We start from the raw sequence: 19,520 nt of genomic DNA, 5'->3' as shown, positions 1-19,520 counted from the left end.
GCTCCTGTGAACAAAGTCACTGAAGGGGAAATACATACCACCTGATTAGTGCAAGGAACTACAGTTTTTTAAAACTGAGGTATAATTCACATACAGTTTTATATTAGTTTCAGTAATACAACATATTGACTCGATATTTGTATCTATTGTGAAATGATCACCCCAGTAAGTCTAGATAACATTCATCACCAAACATACAGAATTTTTTTCCTGTGGTGAGAACTTTTATGATCTACTCTCTTAGCAACTTATAAATCTTTTATTGTTGATAGAACATAAACTAAAGGGAAAGGGATGCAGCTGGAAAACATGGCAAAGTCCAGATCGTGGAAAGTTCTTTATGTGTTAAAGAGTTTGAACTTCATTCTCTAAGGGTTATGTGAAAATATGGTGAGATTTCAGGTTAAGAGGTAACATGGTCATATGGGTATTTTACACTCTAATTCGAAAAGATACATGCACCCCGATGTTCACTGCAGAAGTATTTACAATAGCCAAGACATGGAAGCCACCTAACTGTCCATCGACAGAGGAATGGATAAACAAGATGTGGTACATATATACAATGGAATACTACTCAGCCATAAAAAACAGAATGAAATAATGCCATTTGCAGCAACATGAATGGACCTGGAGATAATCATACTAAGTGAAGTAAGCCAGAGAAAGACAAATATCATATGATATCACTTGTATGTGGAATCTAAAAAAAATGATACAAATGAACTTAGGTACAAACAGAGATAGACCCACAGACATAAAAAACAAATTCATGGTACCAAAGGGGAAAGGCAGGGGAGGGATAAATTAGGAGTTTGGAATTAACATATACACACTACTATATATAAAATAGCTAACCAACAGGGAAGTATACTCAATATTTTATAATAACCTATAAGGGAAAAGAATCTGAAAAAGAATAGATATATATATGTATAAATGAATCACCGTGCTGTACACCTGAAACTAACACAAAGTCGTAAATCAGCTATACTTCAATTTAATAGAAAACAGATATGAAGGAACCAGAAGAGGAAGGTGGGAAAGAAAGCAATTAGAAGGTCATTTCAAGAGTCCAGACAAGAAACATTGAGAGCAAAGGTGGTGGAGACAGAGGGGAAGGGACCACCTCCTGTAATACTTAGAAGACAAAAGTGGTGAGACTTGGTGATGGAGTAGATGAAGATGATGAGGGAGACCAAGGACATAAAGACAACGGACTCCCAGGTTGAGAAGCTGAATGATGTGATGAACTAAAACAAAACACAGGAGCAGAAACAGGTTTAGAAGGGAAGGAAATCAATGGAACTCAGGATGTGGTGACTTTGGGATGTCCACAGGACACGTAGGAGGGAAATCCTACACAGGGTTGGACATAACACAGATGATGAGTTATCCACGTGCCAGCGAGAGTTAAACTGAGCAAGTGTGAGACCAACCAGGGAAGGTGCAAGGATGGGATCTGAGGACCCCTGAGCTGGACCTGCATTGAAGGGACAGATAGAAACGGGACATGGGCAGGACAGAGTTCTAGGATAACACAGGAGCACAGTATCTCAAAAACCAAGGGAGCGGTAGGTCCTGATTTGAAAGGAGTGATCAAAACCAGAAATAGCTGAACAGACACTTTTCCTTGAGAAATGACTCCCCTGCGTAGGGTTTGAATGAATCTAAAAATGCCTCAGTCCACAATCATATTAAAACAACAACAGTGAATCTAGGGGAAGAGACCACACGATTCCTCTTCATGAATCTATTTCAAATGCCTAACCTAAAACACCTTCCTCTATTTAAAACATCCTATTTTGTCGTGTCTCCCAGGGAAACAGAATGCAATCTCTCGCCACAACTCAGACAGTAGGCGTCATATGTCTGATTTAGATCAGTTCTTTCCGATTTTCTTCAGACCACTTAACCCAGCTTTTTTCAAGTTTTCTGCAGTTTCCCCACCATTTAACTGTTTTTGTTAGCCATCCCTGGAATTTTGCCAGATTCTCTGCATTTTCTTACCCAGGTAGGACCCCCAAACTGCGGTAATCTGCAGCTTGACAGAGCCGAGTGTATTGTCTGCTTATAGCTCAGCACTGTGCTTGTTTTTACATCCACAGAGTCTCCTGACATTGAGATGTTAGAATTGGAAGAAATCCTAGGGCTGATCTAGTCCATTTTCCCACTTACTTAAGGATTTCTCGTACTGAGCCCCTCAAATGGTTATCCAGCTCAAACTCCAAAAAAAATACCCTTTCCTTACAGAAGTGTTGTTTTTTCAATTTAATACAATGTAAAATCAATTTTTGTGCATCCATAAGTCACATTTTTAAAATAATAGAATGGGGACTTCCCTGGTGGCACAGTGGTTAAGAATCCGCCTGTCAATGCAGGGGAGGTGGGTTCGATCCCTGGTCCAGGAAGATCCCACATGCCGTGGAGCAACTAAGCCCGTGCGCCACAACTCCTGAGCCCACGTGCCACAACTACTGAAGCCCTCGCGCCCTAGAGCCCGTGCTCCACAACAAGAGAAGCCACTGCAATGAGAAGCCCGCGCACCACAACGAAGAGTAGCCCCCGCTCGCCGCAACAAGAGAAAGCCGGCGCACAGCAACGAAGACCCAGCACAGCCAAAAGTAAACATATTAATTAAATTAAATTAAAAATAAAATAAAATAATAGAATGGATGGATGGAATAGAATAGACTAAGACAGGAAAAGTTTGGATGGAATATCAGAGTCTACTAAATGCATTGAGGACAAATATTTCATGAAATTTCCATTTTCAGTTGGGGAAAAGGGGATCCATGTGTGTTTGCAAACTGTATCTCTTACTGGGAGCCACAGTCCAAAACTTTCTACACTGCCCAGCAGGATTACTCTTACCAGCTCCAGGAAATCAATTTGCCTATTCTTTACTTCATCAAGCTTAGCTTTCATTTAAATCAAAATTTTCAAGTGGCTGGCATCCATCCAGTTCAACCCTACTCCTGGTCTTTTCTCAGTTAATCTGCTCATTTAGGCTAACTGTGTAGCATTTAACCCACTACTTTTTTTTAATCTAAATGAAGAAGGTAAAGAGCGTCATTAAAAAGTTTCTCCCTCTCTCTGTCCCTCTGTCTCCCTCTCTCTGTCTGTCTAACCGGAAACACTTCATTTGGTTTTTTGGCCAGGCTGGGCCAAAAGTGCTTCTGGTGTTGCTACAGAGAATTAGCATCCTTGCCTTTTTCAGTGCCCCTATTATGCTGAGACATCGTTCTTTTCTTGTAAATCACGAAGCAGGAGTTCTTCGTAGCTAAAAGACATACCTCCCCCTGCTTCCAAATCTCTCCAAATTCAACTCACTGTAGCTTTTCTGCTATTGTTGCTTTGTTAGCTCTTCACCTTTGGTTGGAGAGAAGATATTCGGCCTGGTGAGCCCCTGCACACCCGAAAATTCTGCTTCGACGCCATCTCCCATAGCAGCCCGGTCACTCTGTATGACTGTCACGGCATGAAGGGGAACCAGCTCTGGGGACATCGAAAGGTAAGGGCCAGCTCGCTGCGGTCAGGGAGCTCTCCAACTGCCCTGCTTAAGGTTTTCTAACGCAAAGGTTTTTGGTTTTAACACATTGTTTTGATTTAAATTGTTACCTGGCCATTTGGTTCGTGCATTTGGAGACCACAGCAAAGACGAGGGGAAAGACAGAGTGTGTAGGAAGGGGCATTGCTTTGGCTTTGCTGGCCACGTGCACACCCAGCACAGTCAGTTATGACTGCACACGGCTTTGAGGCAGGACACTAGCCCTACACGGGAAGGGCCTGGTCTCAACCCAGATGGCTCCCAAACGCAGGGGCCATATGCCCTGCAAACAAATGTGCACACGTAGAGTTTTTCACGACACCAATTCACACACACACAGATTACCACATCTCTTTACTGATTATGCATCTCAGGTTCATTCGCTTGGGAGCTCTTTGGGTTAAGACGATTACATTTACACAAATACTAATATATTCATGTAGATCTAATTGTTGCAACCTTTATATAGAAAGACCCATGTTTAATCTGGCCAAAATCCTGCCCGAGTAGAGCAAAGGAGACCTTATTTGGGGAATTTAAAAGTTTCAAGAATTAGAAGGGTAACATTTATCGCTAGAAAAAATAGTTCAAAACTAAATATAAAATCATATTTTATTGAGTTGAGCATTTAAGTAAAGAATAAAGAGCAATTAAATATTTTAAAATATTTTCATTAAGTTATCTTCCGATAGCTTTTTAGAAGACAGTTTTTTTTCTCCGCTTCTTTGGTTTCTAAGGCAGGACTCGGCTGTCAATTAGCAAGAACTGATAAGTTCCATTCTGCCCCTCAAGTGTGTAGAATTGCTGGGGGCCTCCCCGGCCAGGTGGAAGATGCCCTCTGTTTGCCTTTTCACACTCTGGACTGATTCAGCCTCACCCCAGACTGTAAGGAAAATGTTCCACCCACCCCTTGAATTGGGAGTGTTAGCCAGCCTTGGCTGAGGTGAAGTCAGTATCCCCTGAAATCACAGAGAGCTGAAGGGAAGGGTCTGCAGAGAATCAATATTGGGACCACTGGTTTTGGTACCTGTTCCCTCAGTCAGCTTTCTGGCATCTCCCTCTTAGAGGTGGGCACCGAAAATTACACTCAAAGGCAGACTCATTTGTACAAGTTTATTCCGCACACAGCCACCCACCCCTGCCAACATCTGGCAGGTTGTGGGAAAAGTACAAAACACCAGTTGTTATATCCTCTTAAAAAATAATTTAAAATCAAAGGAGCTAATAAGAAGATGGCATCCGATATGATACGGGGTGATGGGGGGAAATCAGACAAGAGGAAAACCTCCCTGTTTTCCTTGTGAGATATATCAGAAATGATTAATCTTGCCAAACCCTTTTGCTATTCAGTATAATACAGTCCGTGCGTGGTGCAAGAAAGAAGTGTTTTGTTTTGTTTTGATGGTTATATGCTGACCGTTAGGAAGTTACCTTCAGGGCACATGGATGAAATACCTGATCTGCCATTCGCCCCGCGTGCTGTTGGTCGCCACGGAGCGGACCGTTTCTCATCACTGCTTACAGCATGAGAGACAAAGCACGCCATAAGGCCCAGTTAAGCCAAGAAAGTACAGGGCTCCGCCAGGCACAGCTGTGCTGGGCTCTTTGCTCAGACCTGGCCTCATGTGACCCTGGTTACCCTCACCGGGTGGTTATACAGCAAAGCACGATTTATACGTCATCGGGAACAGGCCCAAGGCCTAAAAGGAAAGTTTCTGAAATAGCTCATCTGAGGTGATGATTCAGGCCTGTTCCAAGGTTTGAGAAAGTACCTGTTTGAGAAAGAAGTCCCTTGTCTATTCCAAGGGCTCTTCCCGAGGCACAGAGAGAGAAGTCCCTCTGGTGGCTGCTGCCTTGTCTGTTTGGAGGCATTGCCTGAGTGGGGCAGGGCGCTGTCGGCCCCGTTTTCTGACTTCTGACCTCTCAGCACCCATCAGCTCTCAGAGCTTGTTGGCCTTCTTTTTTTCTTCAGGAAGATTTTCCCCTTTCCCCCCAGCTTTACCGAGATATAACTGACACACAACATTGTGTAAGTTTAAGGTATACAACGTAACGATTTGATATACCTATGAACTGAGAAAGGACCACCACAAGTATAGTTAACAAATGCATCACTGTACAGAGTTCTGGGTGTGTGTGTGTGTGTGTGTGTGTGTGTGTGTGTGTGTGTGTGTGTGTGTAGGTAGAACTGTTAAGATCTACTCTCTTAGCAGCTTTCTAGTATACGATACAGAGTTATTGACTGTAGCCCCCATGCTGTGTATGACAACCCCAGAAACTTACCCAGCTTAGAAGTGGACCCCCCTCCCTGACCCTCCGCCCCCTGGCTCTCAGTTATTTTTCTATGTGGCTCTCTGCCTCCACGAGAAAAGGAAGGAATCCCTATCCTAGGGTCGTGTAACTAGGCTCCCGCCCAGCCATCTCCCCTCGTAGCAGGTACCCAGGGTAAGAAATCCCATTTTTGGTTTCTTTCACCACCAGGGGGACCCCGGCTACAAGAACAATGACTCGCAGAAGAGACCTCAGTAAAAATATTCAAATCACCAGCCGACACTCAGAACGACATCTGAGGCAAGAAACTGTCCTGCTGCCTCCTTAACCCACTACATCTAGTTGGTCTCTAAGACGTGTGAACCCCTCCCTCTCCTTGCCGTCCCTGTGGCCGCAGCAGCCCCAACTGCAGCCCTTCCCGTCTCAGTCCCGGATTACTGCAAAGCCTCCCTTAAAGGGCCACCCTGCCACCGCCCTCCTCCCCCCGAACCCCCCCGTCCATCCTGAAGTCAGAGGGGTGCCCACAAGAGCTGGTCATTGCATCCCTCTGGTTTATACGTTACTTGGTTTCCCGCTGAGAAGATGAAGTGCCTTCTCCCCAAATTCTCACCCTGCCTCTTTACAATCTGGTCAACGTCACGGTGGCTTGTCTGGCCTAAGACATTCTAATTCATCCTGGAACTGTAATGTGATCTTGAGCGAGTTATTTCACATGTGTGATTTTCAACTTCCACGTCAATAAAACAGAGACAGTAATTCAGTGAGATAAACCATGGAAAACTTCCAGCAACGTTTCTGAGCATATGATCGAATTTCCATCCACGTGGGTGACAAGTACAGTCAGTCTTGGCTTACGGCTGCTCCTGGGGGGTGTTTATTCCTGACACCTCTGGGCTGCTGCTCTTACAGACGGAGCTGTTCTAGAGCCCAGAGAACAGAGGCCCTGGAGCGAGATACAGGGGCCAGCTTCAGGAGGTCAGGTCAGCAGGCACTGAAATCCTGGGGCCAGACCCTCCCATCTTCACCAACACCTGGCACGGTTGGTTTCTTGTTGACCATGTTTTCACATGGGTTGTCTGACTTTTCTTTTTCTTTTCTTTCCTTTTTTTTTTTTTACAGATTTTGAAGAGTTTTTGGTATATCTAGGTATAGTGCTTCGTTGGTTATTTGTAAATATCTTACTCCAGTCAGTTTCTGGCCTTTTCTGTCTCCTTGATGAAGAGCTGTTCTTTCTGATTTAGTGTTTTCTGTGTCCTGTTTAGGAAATCTTGGCCCACATCAAAGTCAAGAAGGTAGTATTATTCTAAGTCATCTTTGGAAGCTTTGTTGTTTAATCTTCTGCATTGTGGTATATATTCCCTGGAATAGTTTTTGTTTACAATGTAAAATGGGGCTGTTTGTTTCATATTTATATTCTTGATCAATCATCATTTACTTAAAAAAATCATTTTTCCCACTGCAGGGAAGTGGCACCCTTGTCATAAGTCGAGGGGCCTTACATGCATGGTCTATTTATGAATCCTTAAGTTTTTAACCCTCTGACTAATAAGTCTTAGCCATACAGAAAGTAAACTGATAGACAGACTTAACCTAATAAGAACCAAAGCCCCATAACTATCAGTCTTAGTGGTGAAATGTTTCAACTTCCTTCTGGAGACTGGGAATAAAATATAATGTCTGCTACCGTCACTTCTATCCAACATTGCACGGGGCAGGGGGCCTTCCCAGATCCATCAGGCAAGATAAAGAAATTCAAAGGTATAAGAGGGCTTCCCTGGTGGCGCAGTGGTTGCGCGTCCGCCTGCCGATGCAGGGGAACCGGGTTCGCGCCCCGGTCCGGGAGGATCCCACGTGCCGCGGAGCGGCTGGGCCCGTGGGCCGTGGCCGCTGGGCCTGCACGTCCGGAGCCTGTGCTCCGCGGCGGGAGAGGCCACGGCAGAGGGAGACCCGCATACCACAAAAAAAAAAAAAAAAAAAAAAAGGTATAAGAAACAGAAAGGAAGAAATAAAACAGTCTACTCACAGAGGACATAGTTGTGTACATAAAAAAATCCAAAGGTTATACATCTAAACTATTCAAGTTAGTAAGTACATTCAGCATAGTCCTGGATACAAGGTAAATATAAGACAATCAAGGGTCTGTATGCCAGCAACAAAAAACTGGAAAATGAAAGTCTAAACTTATTCCATTAGGTCACCATAAAAAGTATCAAATAATTAGGAATAACTCTCACAACAGATGTACAAGGCCTTTATACAGAAAACTACGAAACACCACTAAGAGGAACTTTTAAAAATACAAAGGAAAGCTAGCATGTTCAAGGATAAGAAGACAATATTGTGAAGATATCCGTTCTCAAGCAGATGTTTACATTTCATGCAAAACCAATCAAACCCCAGCAGGTTTATTTGTGGACATTGATGAGCTGATTCTGAAATTTACATGGAAATGAAAGGGCCAAGAATAGCCAAGAAAAAGTTGAAGAAGAAAAAGAACAAGTATCAAACACTATAAAAGTGCCAGGTACCCAAACATTACAAAAATGCAATTATTAGTGTAGTGTGCTGTATAAGGATAGATTGATGCTCTAGAAAGAGAAGCCTGGGTATTGGTATCTTTTAAAAGCTCCTAAAAGGTTCTGATGGGCAGCCAGATGGAGAATCACTTTTCTAGTTCCAGTTTTTACCTACTTTCCTTACCCTACCCTTCCCTCCTACTGTAGTTGGAATTGCCCCTCTGCTTGTATTCCTGTACCATTTTGTTCCCTCCTTTGTACTTAGAACATTGTATTATGCGTGGTTAGTCTCCCCTTACAGATGTTAATTATCTGAGCGCAGGAACTTTTTCTTGTATTTCTGTATGGCCTGCTTAATATCTACTACGTAGACATTCGTAAATAAGTATTCATTAAATGGGCTCAATCACTGATGCGATCCCCTCCAGGAAGCCCAAGCCACGCTGGATAAAACTTAGCACATCTTTTGGTCTCAGAACCACGTTCACAGCCTCCCCAAAGTCCAAAGGTGAAAGGTTTACGTCACTTTTCTGAGTTGCTCTCTGGGGTGTCCTTATAGTTTAACTTCCATAAGAAAGGGCTTAAAAATACAGATAAAAAGACACCTGTCAGGCTAAACTGATAACAGTGAAACAGTCACAGTACTTTAAAAAGTGAATGGGTGGAATTCTTGGCGTGTGCCCACATCTGACTATTTATGGTACCTTATGTTACGTGCCAGGGCTTTAGCCTCTCAGCTCATAAAATCCTGCTGGTCCACGAAGATGCCAGATGGATGGCCACAAGGTTGTTATTTTTAAATCATTCCGGTTTGCTATTGATTTAGGACCTAAAATGAGGAAACAGAGTTTAATTAAAAGACGTGAAATTCGACTCTGGTTCTGATAAGTGAAGCCCCACTACAGAATCCTGGGTTTGTGGTCATACTTAGACAGTCACACTATCCCTGATCAGCCCCTTCATTTCTGGACAGTGCCAAGTATTAGAAAGCTCTAAGACTCTTGGTACCACACAGATTAAATTTCATCCGTTTCGGTCAAGACAGATTCCAGACCCTTGAACGATGCTGGTCTGATCTTTACCCCTTACTTCCAATTACATGGCCCAATTTCCTGCCATTGCTCTTCAGATAACTTCATTGGGACCTACCTCAGCCTCCTGGACACAGATTCTTAACACACTCCAGATGGTCCTAGAGGGTGGCGTGTTGCCCGAAAGGGAACACAGTATTCTAGGTGTGTTTAACCAAAGAATAGAATGAGTTTCTAGCACCCCTTTGTTATGAGCAGTAGATGCCTGTTGAATTAGCTTGAGTTGATTGATTTTCTGCCTTAACTTCACATACTTGGCCTCTTAATGAGCTTTCAGTATTTAAAAAAAAAAAACCACTCTTGCTTTGCTACACAGATACGTCTCTGTAGTCTTCCACCTGTACAGTTCACCTTTTATACTTGGGTAGCCATCCACTGGTTTCTATTAAATTCCCCCTCACGAGATTTACCCCAGCCTGGATTTCGACTCTTTGATCCAGCTTATTAAACAGCTTAAAACTAGGTGAACTAGTTTTACTCCAGCCGTGAGTTAGGGCAAAGTAGCGGGCACTCAGGCCCTCATCTAAGCTGTTGATCCCAATCAACAAGGCCCAGAACCGAGCCCTCCATCCTATGATAGAGGAGACACAGGCCCATCGGGTGCAGTCACTCAACCAGATACAAATTCACCTAATGGTGAATTATCTTCTAGCCCACATTTCTCCAGCTTACCCACGGGAAAACAAAGGGGGATTTTCAAACGTCTTGCTGAAAACCAGATGCACAATGTCTACATCATACCCTATACTCTGAAAATAATAGGAGACACAATAGGAGACATGAGCACTGTACCCTGAGAAGTTGTGATCTTCAGTGCAACTTGACAATTCAAAGATGAGGGAGGTTAACTCCCGGGAGGGGGTACATACACCCCTGCAAAGAAGCTACATTTTCAGCAGCATTGCCTTCCCATCCTGTTTCTGTCTGTGCGTCTAATCCAGCTGAAGTCACTTCATCGTCACGTGCTTTGAACTTTTGCCATATCTGGGTACCTTAGCCATATCGCTGCTGGTTACCATTTTACCTAACAGGCTGCACTGCCACCCTCTGGTCACTAGTAAAAAGATTTCATCACATTCTATCTCAGGCTCTAACATATGGACAAAGACTTCCTGAACTGAATGCCTGTCAAGATCGAGATTGTCAAACTTTAAAGGATCTTGGTAATCGGAACTATACAAATTTGAAATTAGTATTTGCTAAGGAGGACAGTTCTTCCCTACTGAGCATGTGTGGGTCTGCAGCAGGACTGCTAGTTGGCTCGGCTAAGAAGGGGGGTGAGGGCCTTCCCTGGCGGTCCAGTGGTTAAGACTCCACGCTTCCAATGCAAGGGGTGAAGGTTCGATCCCTGGTCAGGGAACTGAGATCTCACATGTTGTGCAGCATGGCCAAAAAATTAAAAAAAAAAAAAAAAAAAAGAGAAGAAGAAGACGGTGGTGAGACAGGCTGAGGCCGAGAGCACAGGGCCTGGACCCTGAGGGACCTGGGATTTGAGTTCTGGCTCCGCGGTGGTCCTAGCTCTGGGATCTTGGGAAACTTCCTTACACTGTGCTTCTGTTTCCTCATTTATCAAATGGCAATAATAACAGTATCTACCTTAGAAGATTATTGTGATGATGAAATAAAAGCTAAATGCACCTAGGATACGGCACTTAATAAGAGTTCAATGAGTGTCAGCTATCAGTCTCTTAGGTACCCGAAAAACTTCTCCTGATTTGACTTTAGCTCTCCTAGTAAGTTTACGTAGAGGAAACGATAGGCTGTCTAGTCGCCTTCCTACACTATTTTAGCTATTTAACAGTCGCTAAATATTAGAATGTAAATTCCACAAGAGCAGGGATTTTTCTCTGCTTTCTTTCATGCAGTATCCTCAGTACCTCAAACACTGCTTGGCACTTAGTAGGTGCTGAATTAGCATTTGTTAAATAAACAGACGAACCTGGCTTCCTGTTGTCCACATTCACTCTCTCTTCAGGTTGCTTATGTGGATGAAGTAGATAAAATGAGAAGATCTGGGTAGAACATTTAACACTAAGAGGCACATAAATACATACTCGATAAATAGCAGCTATTATTATGTTGACGTGACTGCTGGCAGGTTTACTGAGGGGAGATGAACAGCTATGGACAGATGGAAACAAGATATGGAACAGATGGGTTTTCTCTGCTCTTGGAGTTTTCAGTCTAGTGGGGAAGCAGACAGATTTTTAAATTGAATACATTAAGTGTACAGGATAATATGGGAACGGGACACTGGGCTCTACCCGGGTCAGAGAGGTACGCAAGGCTGCTCTGACACAGTAGCTTTTAAATGGAGACCTAAAAGATGAGTAGGATTTAGGCAAGTGAGGAAAAGAATCTGAACAAGAATGGATATATCTATTGGGTTGGCCAAAAAGTTCGTTCAGTTTTAAGTAAAAATAAAAGACACATTTTTCATTTTCCCCAAGAACTTTATTGAACAACGTATTCATTAGCCAAATGAACTTTCTTTTATGTAATGTTGGCAGGAGTTTGGTTTATTTTTATTTATTTATTTACTTGCTTATTTACTTATTTGTTTTGCCCGCGCCGGGTCTTCATTGCAGCATGTGGGATCTTTAGTTGCGGCATGCGGACTCCTTAGTTGCGGCATGCAGGATCTAGTTCCCCAAACCAGGGATCGAACCCAGGCCCCCTGCATTGGGAGCTCGAGGTCTTACCCACGGGACCACCAGGGAAGTCCCCCAAATGAACTTTTTGGCCAAACCAATATACGTATAACTGAATCACTTTGCTGTACACCTGAAACTAACACAACATTGTAATCAACTATACCCCAATATAAAATAAAAATTAAGTTAAAAAAAATCTCAGATAACAGGGATCGGCTTGTGCAAATGCCCTCGGGTAGGGAAGAGCTTGGTTTTCTTGGAAGAACGGAGAAGCCAGTTGAAGCGTCTGCGTGTGAGAGGAAATGATGAATTCTAAGGCCAGGGGCAGGGCTGCCTATACAAGACCTCGGGACCATGCTAAGAATTTAGCAAAGAGGCTGGGAAGTCTTTGAATGGTGTGAAGAGCAGAGATTTAACAAATCACAGCCGATTCTGGAATGATCCTGGCTGCTCTGAGAAATGAGGGTATACTCATGCCCATCACTTGCCTGTGGCCCAGAAAACCAGTGATGGAGCAGGAGGCAGGGCTGCAGGGCTGCGGAGCTGCCAGCACTGTCTCAGCGCACACACCGAGGGCTCTGTCGGTCGGGGCATCAGAAGCATTATTTCTGATTGGCCAAATTATCCACTGATGCAGGAAGACCAGTTTTCTCCTCCTGTGAGGAACTGTACCTGTCCAAAGAAAAAAATGGAAGAGGATAGGCAATCAGACTGCTTTGTCCCTTTTATGCCTGTCAAGGTGTTATTCGCATTCTCTCAGATGCCAACAGCAAAAATAGGCAGGAAAAAAACCACCTGATGTGTCTTTCTTCCAGGACTCAAAGGCCACTCATATATCCACCTGGTTCTTCTCCACGACCCTAGGAGGTGGGAAGGCGGATATTTTTGTCCCTTATCTTATCCCTCCCTCCTCCTTCCACTCCATTGGTCTTGCAGATGGAAAACCGAAATCACTAGCAAATGAAGTGGCCATCAGAGATTCTTGTCAGGGATAAAACTAGGATTAAAAACTAGTCTCATAATTCCGAGCCTTCCTTCTCTCATATCTCAGCTCAAATCTGGACCACTGCAGTAGCCTCCAGCTGTGCCTCCGGCTGTATCCCGAGTCCCCCACTCCCACCCCATCTTCCTCTCTGCCACTAGCATGAGGCACCCAAGATGTGGATCCTTAACTCCAATGTTTTAAATCCTCCAGCAACCATCCCGCACTCTTGCCTGAGAAGTCAAGCCTTAGCGTTGCACCCCAGTCTCTTCATGATGTGGAATTCATCTGTCACCCTCTGGAATCTTCCCCCTTGCTCCTTGTGCTTGGGCCACGCCAAGTGACCTGCTGGTCCCCAGCACATGATGGACGGAGCCCTCCATCACCTCTGACTCATCTCCTACCACTCTCCCTCACCCTGGCCTCCTCATGTTTCTCTAACCCACACACTGCGTCCCTGCTTAGGGCCTCTGCACTGGCTGTTGCCCCGTCTGGCACCTCTTCCTCCAGATACTTGCATGGCCAATTCCCTTACCTTCTTCAAACATCACCTACTCAAATGTCATCTTCCCAGTGAGGTTTACCCTTGCCTCCCTATTTAAGTTTGCACACCAGCCCTTCCCTTGGCACTCCAGTTTCTCCGGACTGCTTTGATTTGTTCCATGTCACCTTTGAACAGGCCACGGAAGCAATTACACTCATGGTTTATGGTCTGCGCCCTACTGCTCTACCCCCAACCCCACCTCTAGAATGTAAGCTCCAGAAGGGCAGGAATTTTTATATTATTAAGGTTATTGATACATCCCAACCACCTAAAACAGTGCCTAACAGATAGTAAGCACCCTGTAGACTCTTGTGGAATAAATTGAATGCATAGATATACCTGTTAGTTCACATCTCTCCGTTCACAATTCTTCTTTATTCATCCTATTCCCCCCTCAGCTACAATCTCATTGACACTTTCTGCTTCAGACATGTCTCGTTTACCTATTGGTCTCCCCCACTTCCTGGGCCAGGGGAGGCATCTTAGGTTATCTTTCTATGCCTACTTCCTAACACACACCAGAAAATAAAAAGCGCTTAATAAATATTTGTTGAACTCAGATGCCCTGGATCATGTTGTATTTCAGGCAACATGTACAAACTCGGACCATAGCTATACAGAAGAGCTCATTCCTGAACTAATTACTTTGGTTCCATAAATCTTTTGCTGAAACCAGGAGGTACTGATGTAGCCATTCGGATAACTGGTCGAGGCAGGTGCCAATTTTTGCAAATTCTATTTCGCCAGTCTTTCAGAAAATGCAATTTGGTCTTGAATTGCTGGTCTCAGACCAGATGGTTAGTACGTTCTGATTTTTAGAATTGGGGATGCTCCCTGACTGAAAATAAATTAAGAGGAGAGCAGGCGTGGAACAACTATTACTTCATTAGTTACTGCATGTAGGACATTGTGCCAGCGATTTTACATATATTAACTCATTTTATCCACAGCGAACTCGTGAAGCAGATATTATTGTCTATATTTCACAAGTGAGGAAGCTGAGGTTCAGAGAATTAAGTCACCAACCAGGGTCACGTAACAGATGAATGGTGTGACAGGAATGTGACCAAATTTCCTGTGGAATAAAGCCCGGGCCCCCTGCACCCTGCCGCCGTGTGGGTGTTTCTTCTCAGGGTCATCTTCTTGTACGTTATGAACTCACCCACGTATTTTATTGTCTCCGCATCTTTGACGTTTGATTCTTTTACTGCCCTGAACACAGTGGGTAATGGTTTCTACAACACACCTGTTCTTTTAAAATTTGGACCCCACAGAAGTACAGAATCTAATACAATTTAGTGCTGGCCTGCGGATACCCTGGAGTGTCACACCAGCTTGCTTTGAAGAGGTGTCCCTCTCCAGGACCTACTTGAAAAGTCCTACCCAGACTTCACCCTTGAGACCGATTGGAATTTAGCCTGACCTGTTTGGTTACGAAGGGCAGCGCCATAATGCTGAATCTGAAGTTTTTCATTTCCTGCTCAAGGATGTCTAACTTTCTTAGGCAAAAACAAAACAGAAAAAAACAAGGGAGGAAGAGGTCAGGGAAGGCGGGAGGATGCAGGAGATACAGTTTGCGGCATTACTTTTTGAACACCCCGGGGCACAGGCTCTGCCCTCCCTCCGGGCTGAACAGAGAAGAGTCCAGGTAAAAGTGCCCTTTCAGGAGGGTTGTTAGGGAACAGCAGACTTGCCAGAGGGCTCAGAACTTTATCCCAGAGGAGAAAACTCTATTTGGCTCTGTGCCAGCATATCCTGTCATGACGGAGGAGACTAAAGGAGAAAAGGGCTGTCGAAGTGTGTAGATGTCCATCCCAGTCTCCCAATTCAGCCCTCCCTTCCCTTACCCCTGGGTAACCATAAGTTTGTTTTCTACATCTGTAACTCTATTTCTGTTTTGTAACTAAGTTTATTTGTACCCTTTTTGTTAGATTCCACATATAAGCGATATCATATGATATCTTTCTCTGTCTGACTTACTTAGTATGATCATCTCTAGGTCCATCCATGTTGCTGCAAATGGCAGTATTTTGTCCTTTTTATGGCTGAGTAATATTCCACTGTATACACACGACTATATATAAAATAGATAACTAATAAGAACCTACTTGTATTGCACAGAGAACTCTACTCAACACTCTGTAATGGCCCATATGGGAAAAGAATCGAAAAAAGAGTGGATAGATGTACATGTATAACTGAATCACTTTGCTGTACACCTGAAACTAACGCAACATTGTAAATCGACTAGACTCCAAGAAAAATTTTTGAAAAAGGGCTGGTGTAGGACAAGAGGCCACATTCACCAACGACGATGAGCCAGCCAGGAGAAGCATCAGTATCAACGTTTAGCGATCCAGAAGCTGAGCCGAGGAGAAATATAATGATGGCAATGTATGTAGCTCCCAAGGTCAAAGTGGAAAACGCACGTTCTGGGGACACTAAAGGTGCTTCCAGAAGGTTCCCCCTTAGGACCTGCTGGACACGCCAAAGACACGGAAGCTCAGTCTACAACCAGAGAGCAATCATCTATTAATCCCCAGCATATGGTTGATAGTGTCTATCTGATGCCCTGTCATTCGCCACCAGTGAACTTTGGAAAAAAATGTTTCTTCAATCTTATGGCTGAGAGAGGCTTCAGAGATGGATGTTATCCACCCCCTCGTTTTACTGATGAAGCTTCTCAGACACAGATAGATGTGGGGAATTCTACTTTTCAACGTTTATGAGAACATGAAGTATAGTTACAGAAACATACTCTGGATGGTTCAGGGTCGTGCTGCACCTGTTTTTGCCACCCGACTGTCCCCACGAGCATACCTGGATCTGCCGGAGCGTGTATTCCAGCTGGAGATTTGGAAAAGTATGATCACCTCATGGCTTGGAAAATTACATTCGGAAAAATAAAATGCTCAGAAAATCTGGTTTGGCTTTTGCATCCACGCTGAGGTGCACACGCTGAGAAGGGAAGAGAATTGAAACATGCTCTACTCCTTTTTTCCTCATTTTTTAGTTTTTACGGAAATATGTGTTTGGGGAGAGAAACTGCGAGTCTCTGGGGGGGTCCCCACTTGAGCTACTGACAAAAGTGACAATAGGAAGAAATCTAGATAGTTAAGAAGAAAGAAGTACATGGATGTGGAACAGTGAATTTTAGAATTTAGCAGGTCACATAGAATGTTCACGAATGGAACAGCTTACGGATGCTCTTTGAAAAGCCGATGGAAATATATTAGGCCTGTGTAGCTAAATTGGTAGAAAGTGGGGCAGGAGACGGAGTGCGAGGGATGCTGGGGGGGAGTGGGGGGAGAGGGCCGAGGAGCTGCTGCCTAGGGAGGCGCGGGGGCGTCTGTGGGATGGGATCTGTGACCTCTGCATCAACAGCAACCCCAGGAGGGAAGAGGCGGGGGAGCTCAGGGCACAGCCTCCTCCTCCAGAATCTGCTGCCTCACCCGTGAAAGGAGAGCTCCTGCCAGCTGCCCTGCGGTCAAATGGCAGCCAGTGAAGCAGGGGAATGAGGAAAACGGGCAGGAGAAGTCAGCAGCCCTCTCGTGTGCAAGGAAAGTGAAATCCACAATAAAGTTGGGAGACGAAAGAGAGCAGAGGAGAGAAGGGAGCCTATGCATTAGATGTAGCTCTGTGTTTACACTGAAAGTGGAAACATGCAAACGAGGCTTGGGGCCGCCTTCCTCCTTCCTTACTCTTCCTTCCTTCGCGGGCACCCAACTAGGCAAACATCCGGGTCCAAAAGGACGTTAGGTATTGGTAAGCAACCAGTGTAGCCCAGAAATGCTGACATGGGATGCCTAAAAGCTGAGTCTAATGTTCCTCAGTTAAAGAAAATAAGCAGACCCTCTAAATGTTTCCTAAGCTAAATAATAAAACATAACTTGTTCCTAAAATTTCAGCAGTGATCTGGGGATGTTTTTACATGTTATTGGCCCTTTATTTTTTTTAATGCACAGACACTATAAGAGACAAAAGCATTTATTGCTAGCTAAGGAAAGATCCCTTTCTTGTAGCACTGGCTTCCTTCTCCCTGCTTGCACAACACAAAGCAGTGTGTATTAATAGAGGCTGTTCACATAATGGGCTTGCTCACCACTTAAACTCTGTACCCTGCAAGCACCTTCATTCACAGAGCCGTTCTCTTTATCACACACTGAGCTAACACTGCCTGCTCCACTTTACAAAAGGCAGGGAGCATTGCATCCCAGCAAGAGCAGCGATGCCAATAAAGGGGTCAGGAAGAGGCAGAAGCTCAAGAGTCAACAAATTTGAGCCTGCGCTTGGAGATTCTGCCCGTGCGCTGTGTACCCCCAGTCCCGAGCTCATCTTGGTTCCTGGTCCTCTGGTATTTCCCTTTCCCAGTTCAAGGGTAGGGAAGATGATGACTCCGCTGGTCCTCTGGGTGTGTGTGCGCGGCTGCGGTGGTGTCTACTGCGGACTAAATTACCATTTCTGTATGCATTCCTCTCCCCAGACAGCTAGACTAGCAGCTACTTGACAAGCAACCTCATGTACTTTTCATCTTCAAAACCCGCCGTGTAACAAAATGCTTACCACAGAGCAGGAAATGAATGGATTATACTTTTTTAAAATCCATGAATGAATGAATTCTTTGTTTCTGGCTGAATCTGCTTGGAGGGCCCACACTGCACCAACGGTTCCTAGGAAACCACATTCCGCGTGGCAACTCCACCTCCTGCTGTTTGATTTGGGAGGTGGTCTATTTTCTTCACGCGCTGGGTACATACTGAAGTATCAGCAGGGTTATTTTACTTCCTCTTTATATTATGGGTTCCAAGCATTCACCATGTATGATATCAGTCTTTTCTTTTCTTTCCGATCCCTGCAGGACAGAACGTTATTCCACCCTGTGAGTAACAGCTGCATGGATTGCAACCCTGCAGAGAAGAAGATTTTCATGGCCAGATGTGACCCTCTCTCCGAGACTCAGCAGTGGATTTTTGAACATATTAATATGACTGTTTTAGAAAAATTTAACTACCATGCCAGCTCCTAGAAAGGAAAAAGGAAGAAAGAAACAGTGATTACCTACAGGTTATAAAAACTAAATTTTAGCCAGTCTCTGGGTCAGAGGAGTCAGGAATAACGTTTCCTAGATCCAGGAAGTCTGGTTTAAAGATATGTAAATGCCATGTCAAAGTAGGTTGTCCCGAAGAACTTCCTGCACCTGAAGAACTTGGCTAAGAACCTCACCAGCTGCTTCTGAGAACTTGAGCAGTCCCCTTGCTGGCCAAGGGCAAAGATGATTTAGGGACTTTTGCAAACAACTGCTGAGTTAATGAATGCTAGCATTTCTCAGGTCAAATCCTGCAGTAGTGAGTAGCTATGAATGGATCCTCTTAAGTGGGTGGGTGGGGTGCAGGTGAAGGGCAAGACCGCTCTGACAACCTGTCGCAGGTTTAGAACGGGCCATTCTCCGACTCGAATGGTTAAAAGTGCTGCAGATGATTCTAGAGTGCTCATACCATTCTGTGTTCTTGTTTTATTTTGCAATGAGGGTGTGCTATCTAAGACTTAAATTACATCATGAAATGGACTTGGAGTGTCTCCATGCCTTCATCGACGTCTGCCATTTTCCTTTTACAGCAGAGGTAACTTACTGGTCATAAAGGTTCATGCTCCATAAATTAGCTGAAGTTCTAATTCAGTGCCCTTGTATGAATCCAGCTGAAAAACAAACACGAAAAACTATGCTACCAAGTTACTCCAAAGAGAAAGATTTCACAGAAGCAGCAAAACCATGTAAGGTTTAAGGAGAGGAATTTCCCTAGGATATCTATTTTTACTTTTCTATTATTTTTAGAATTTTAAAAGTCTGATGTTTGTCCAGTCATAGTTTTATTAAGGAAGGACATGGAGTGAGGTTGATGTAATTTGTTTAG

The 19,520-nt window shown here is 44.2% G+C and overlaps 1 protein-coding gene across 1 annotated transcript in view; it reads left to right on the top strand.

Moving 5' to 3' along the window:
* The window catches only part of GALNTL6 (polypeptide N-acetylgalactosaminyltransferase like 6), a 1,282,336-nt gene extending 1,263,467 nt beyond the window's left edge, over nt 1-18,869 (top strand). The window contains exons 11-12 of the mRNA XM_024130813.1: nt 3,365-3,514; nt 18,467-18,869. Of these exons, the coding sequence (XP_023986581.1) occupies nt 3,365-3,514; nt 18,467-18,634 (318 nt within the window). The 3' untranslated portion in view covers nt 18,635-18,869. The remainder of the gene's footprint in view (nt 1-3,364; nt 3,515-18,466) is intronic.
* The last annotated feature ends 651 nt before the right edge of the window (nt 18,870-19,520 follow it).

The sequence above is a fragment of the Physeter macrocephalus genome, chromosome 9 (assembly GCF_002837175.3).
Source record: "Physeter macrocephalus isolate SW-GA chromosome 9, ASM283717v5, whole genome shotgun sequence".
Classification (NCBI taxonomy): Eukaryota; Metazoa; Chordata; class Mammalia; order Artiodactyla; family Physeteridae; genus Physeter; species Physeter macrocephalus.
This window is presented reverse-complemented; position numbering and strand designations above follow the sequence as displayed.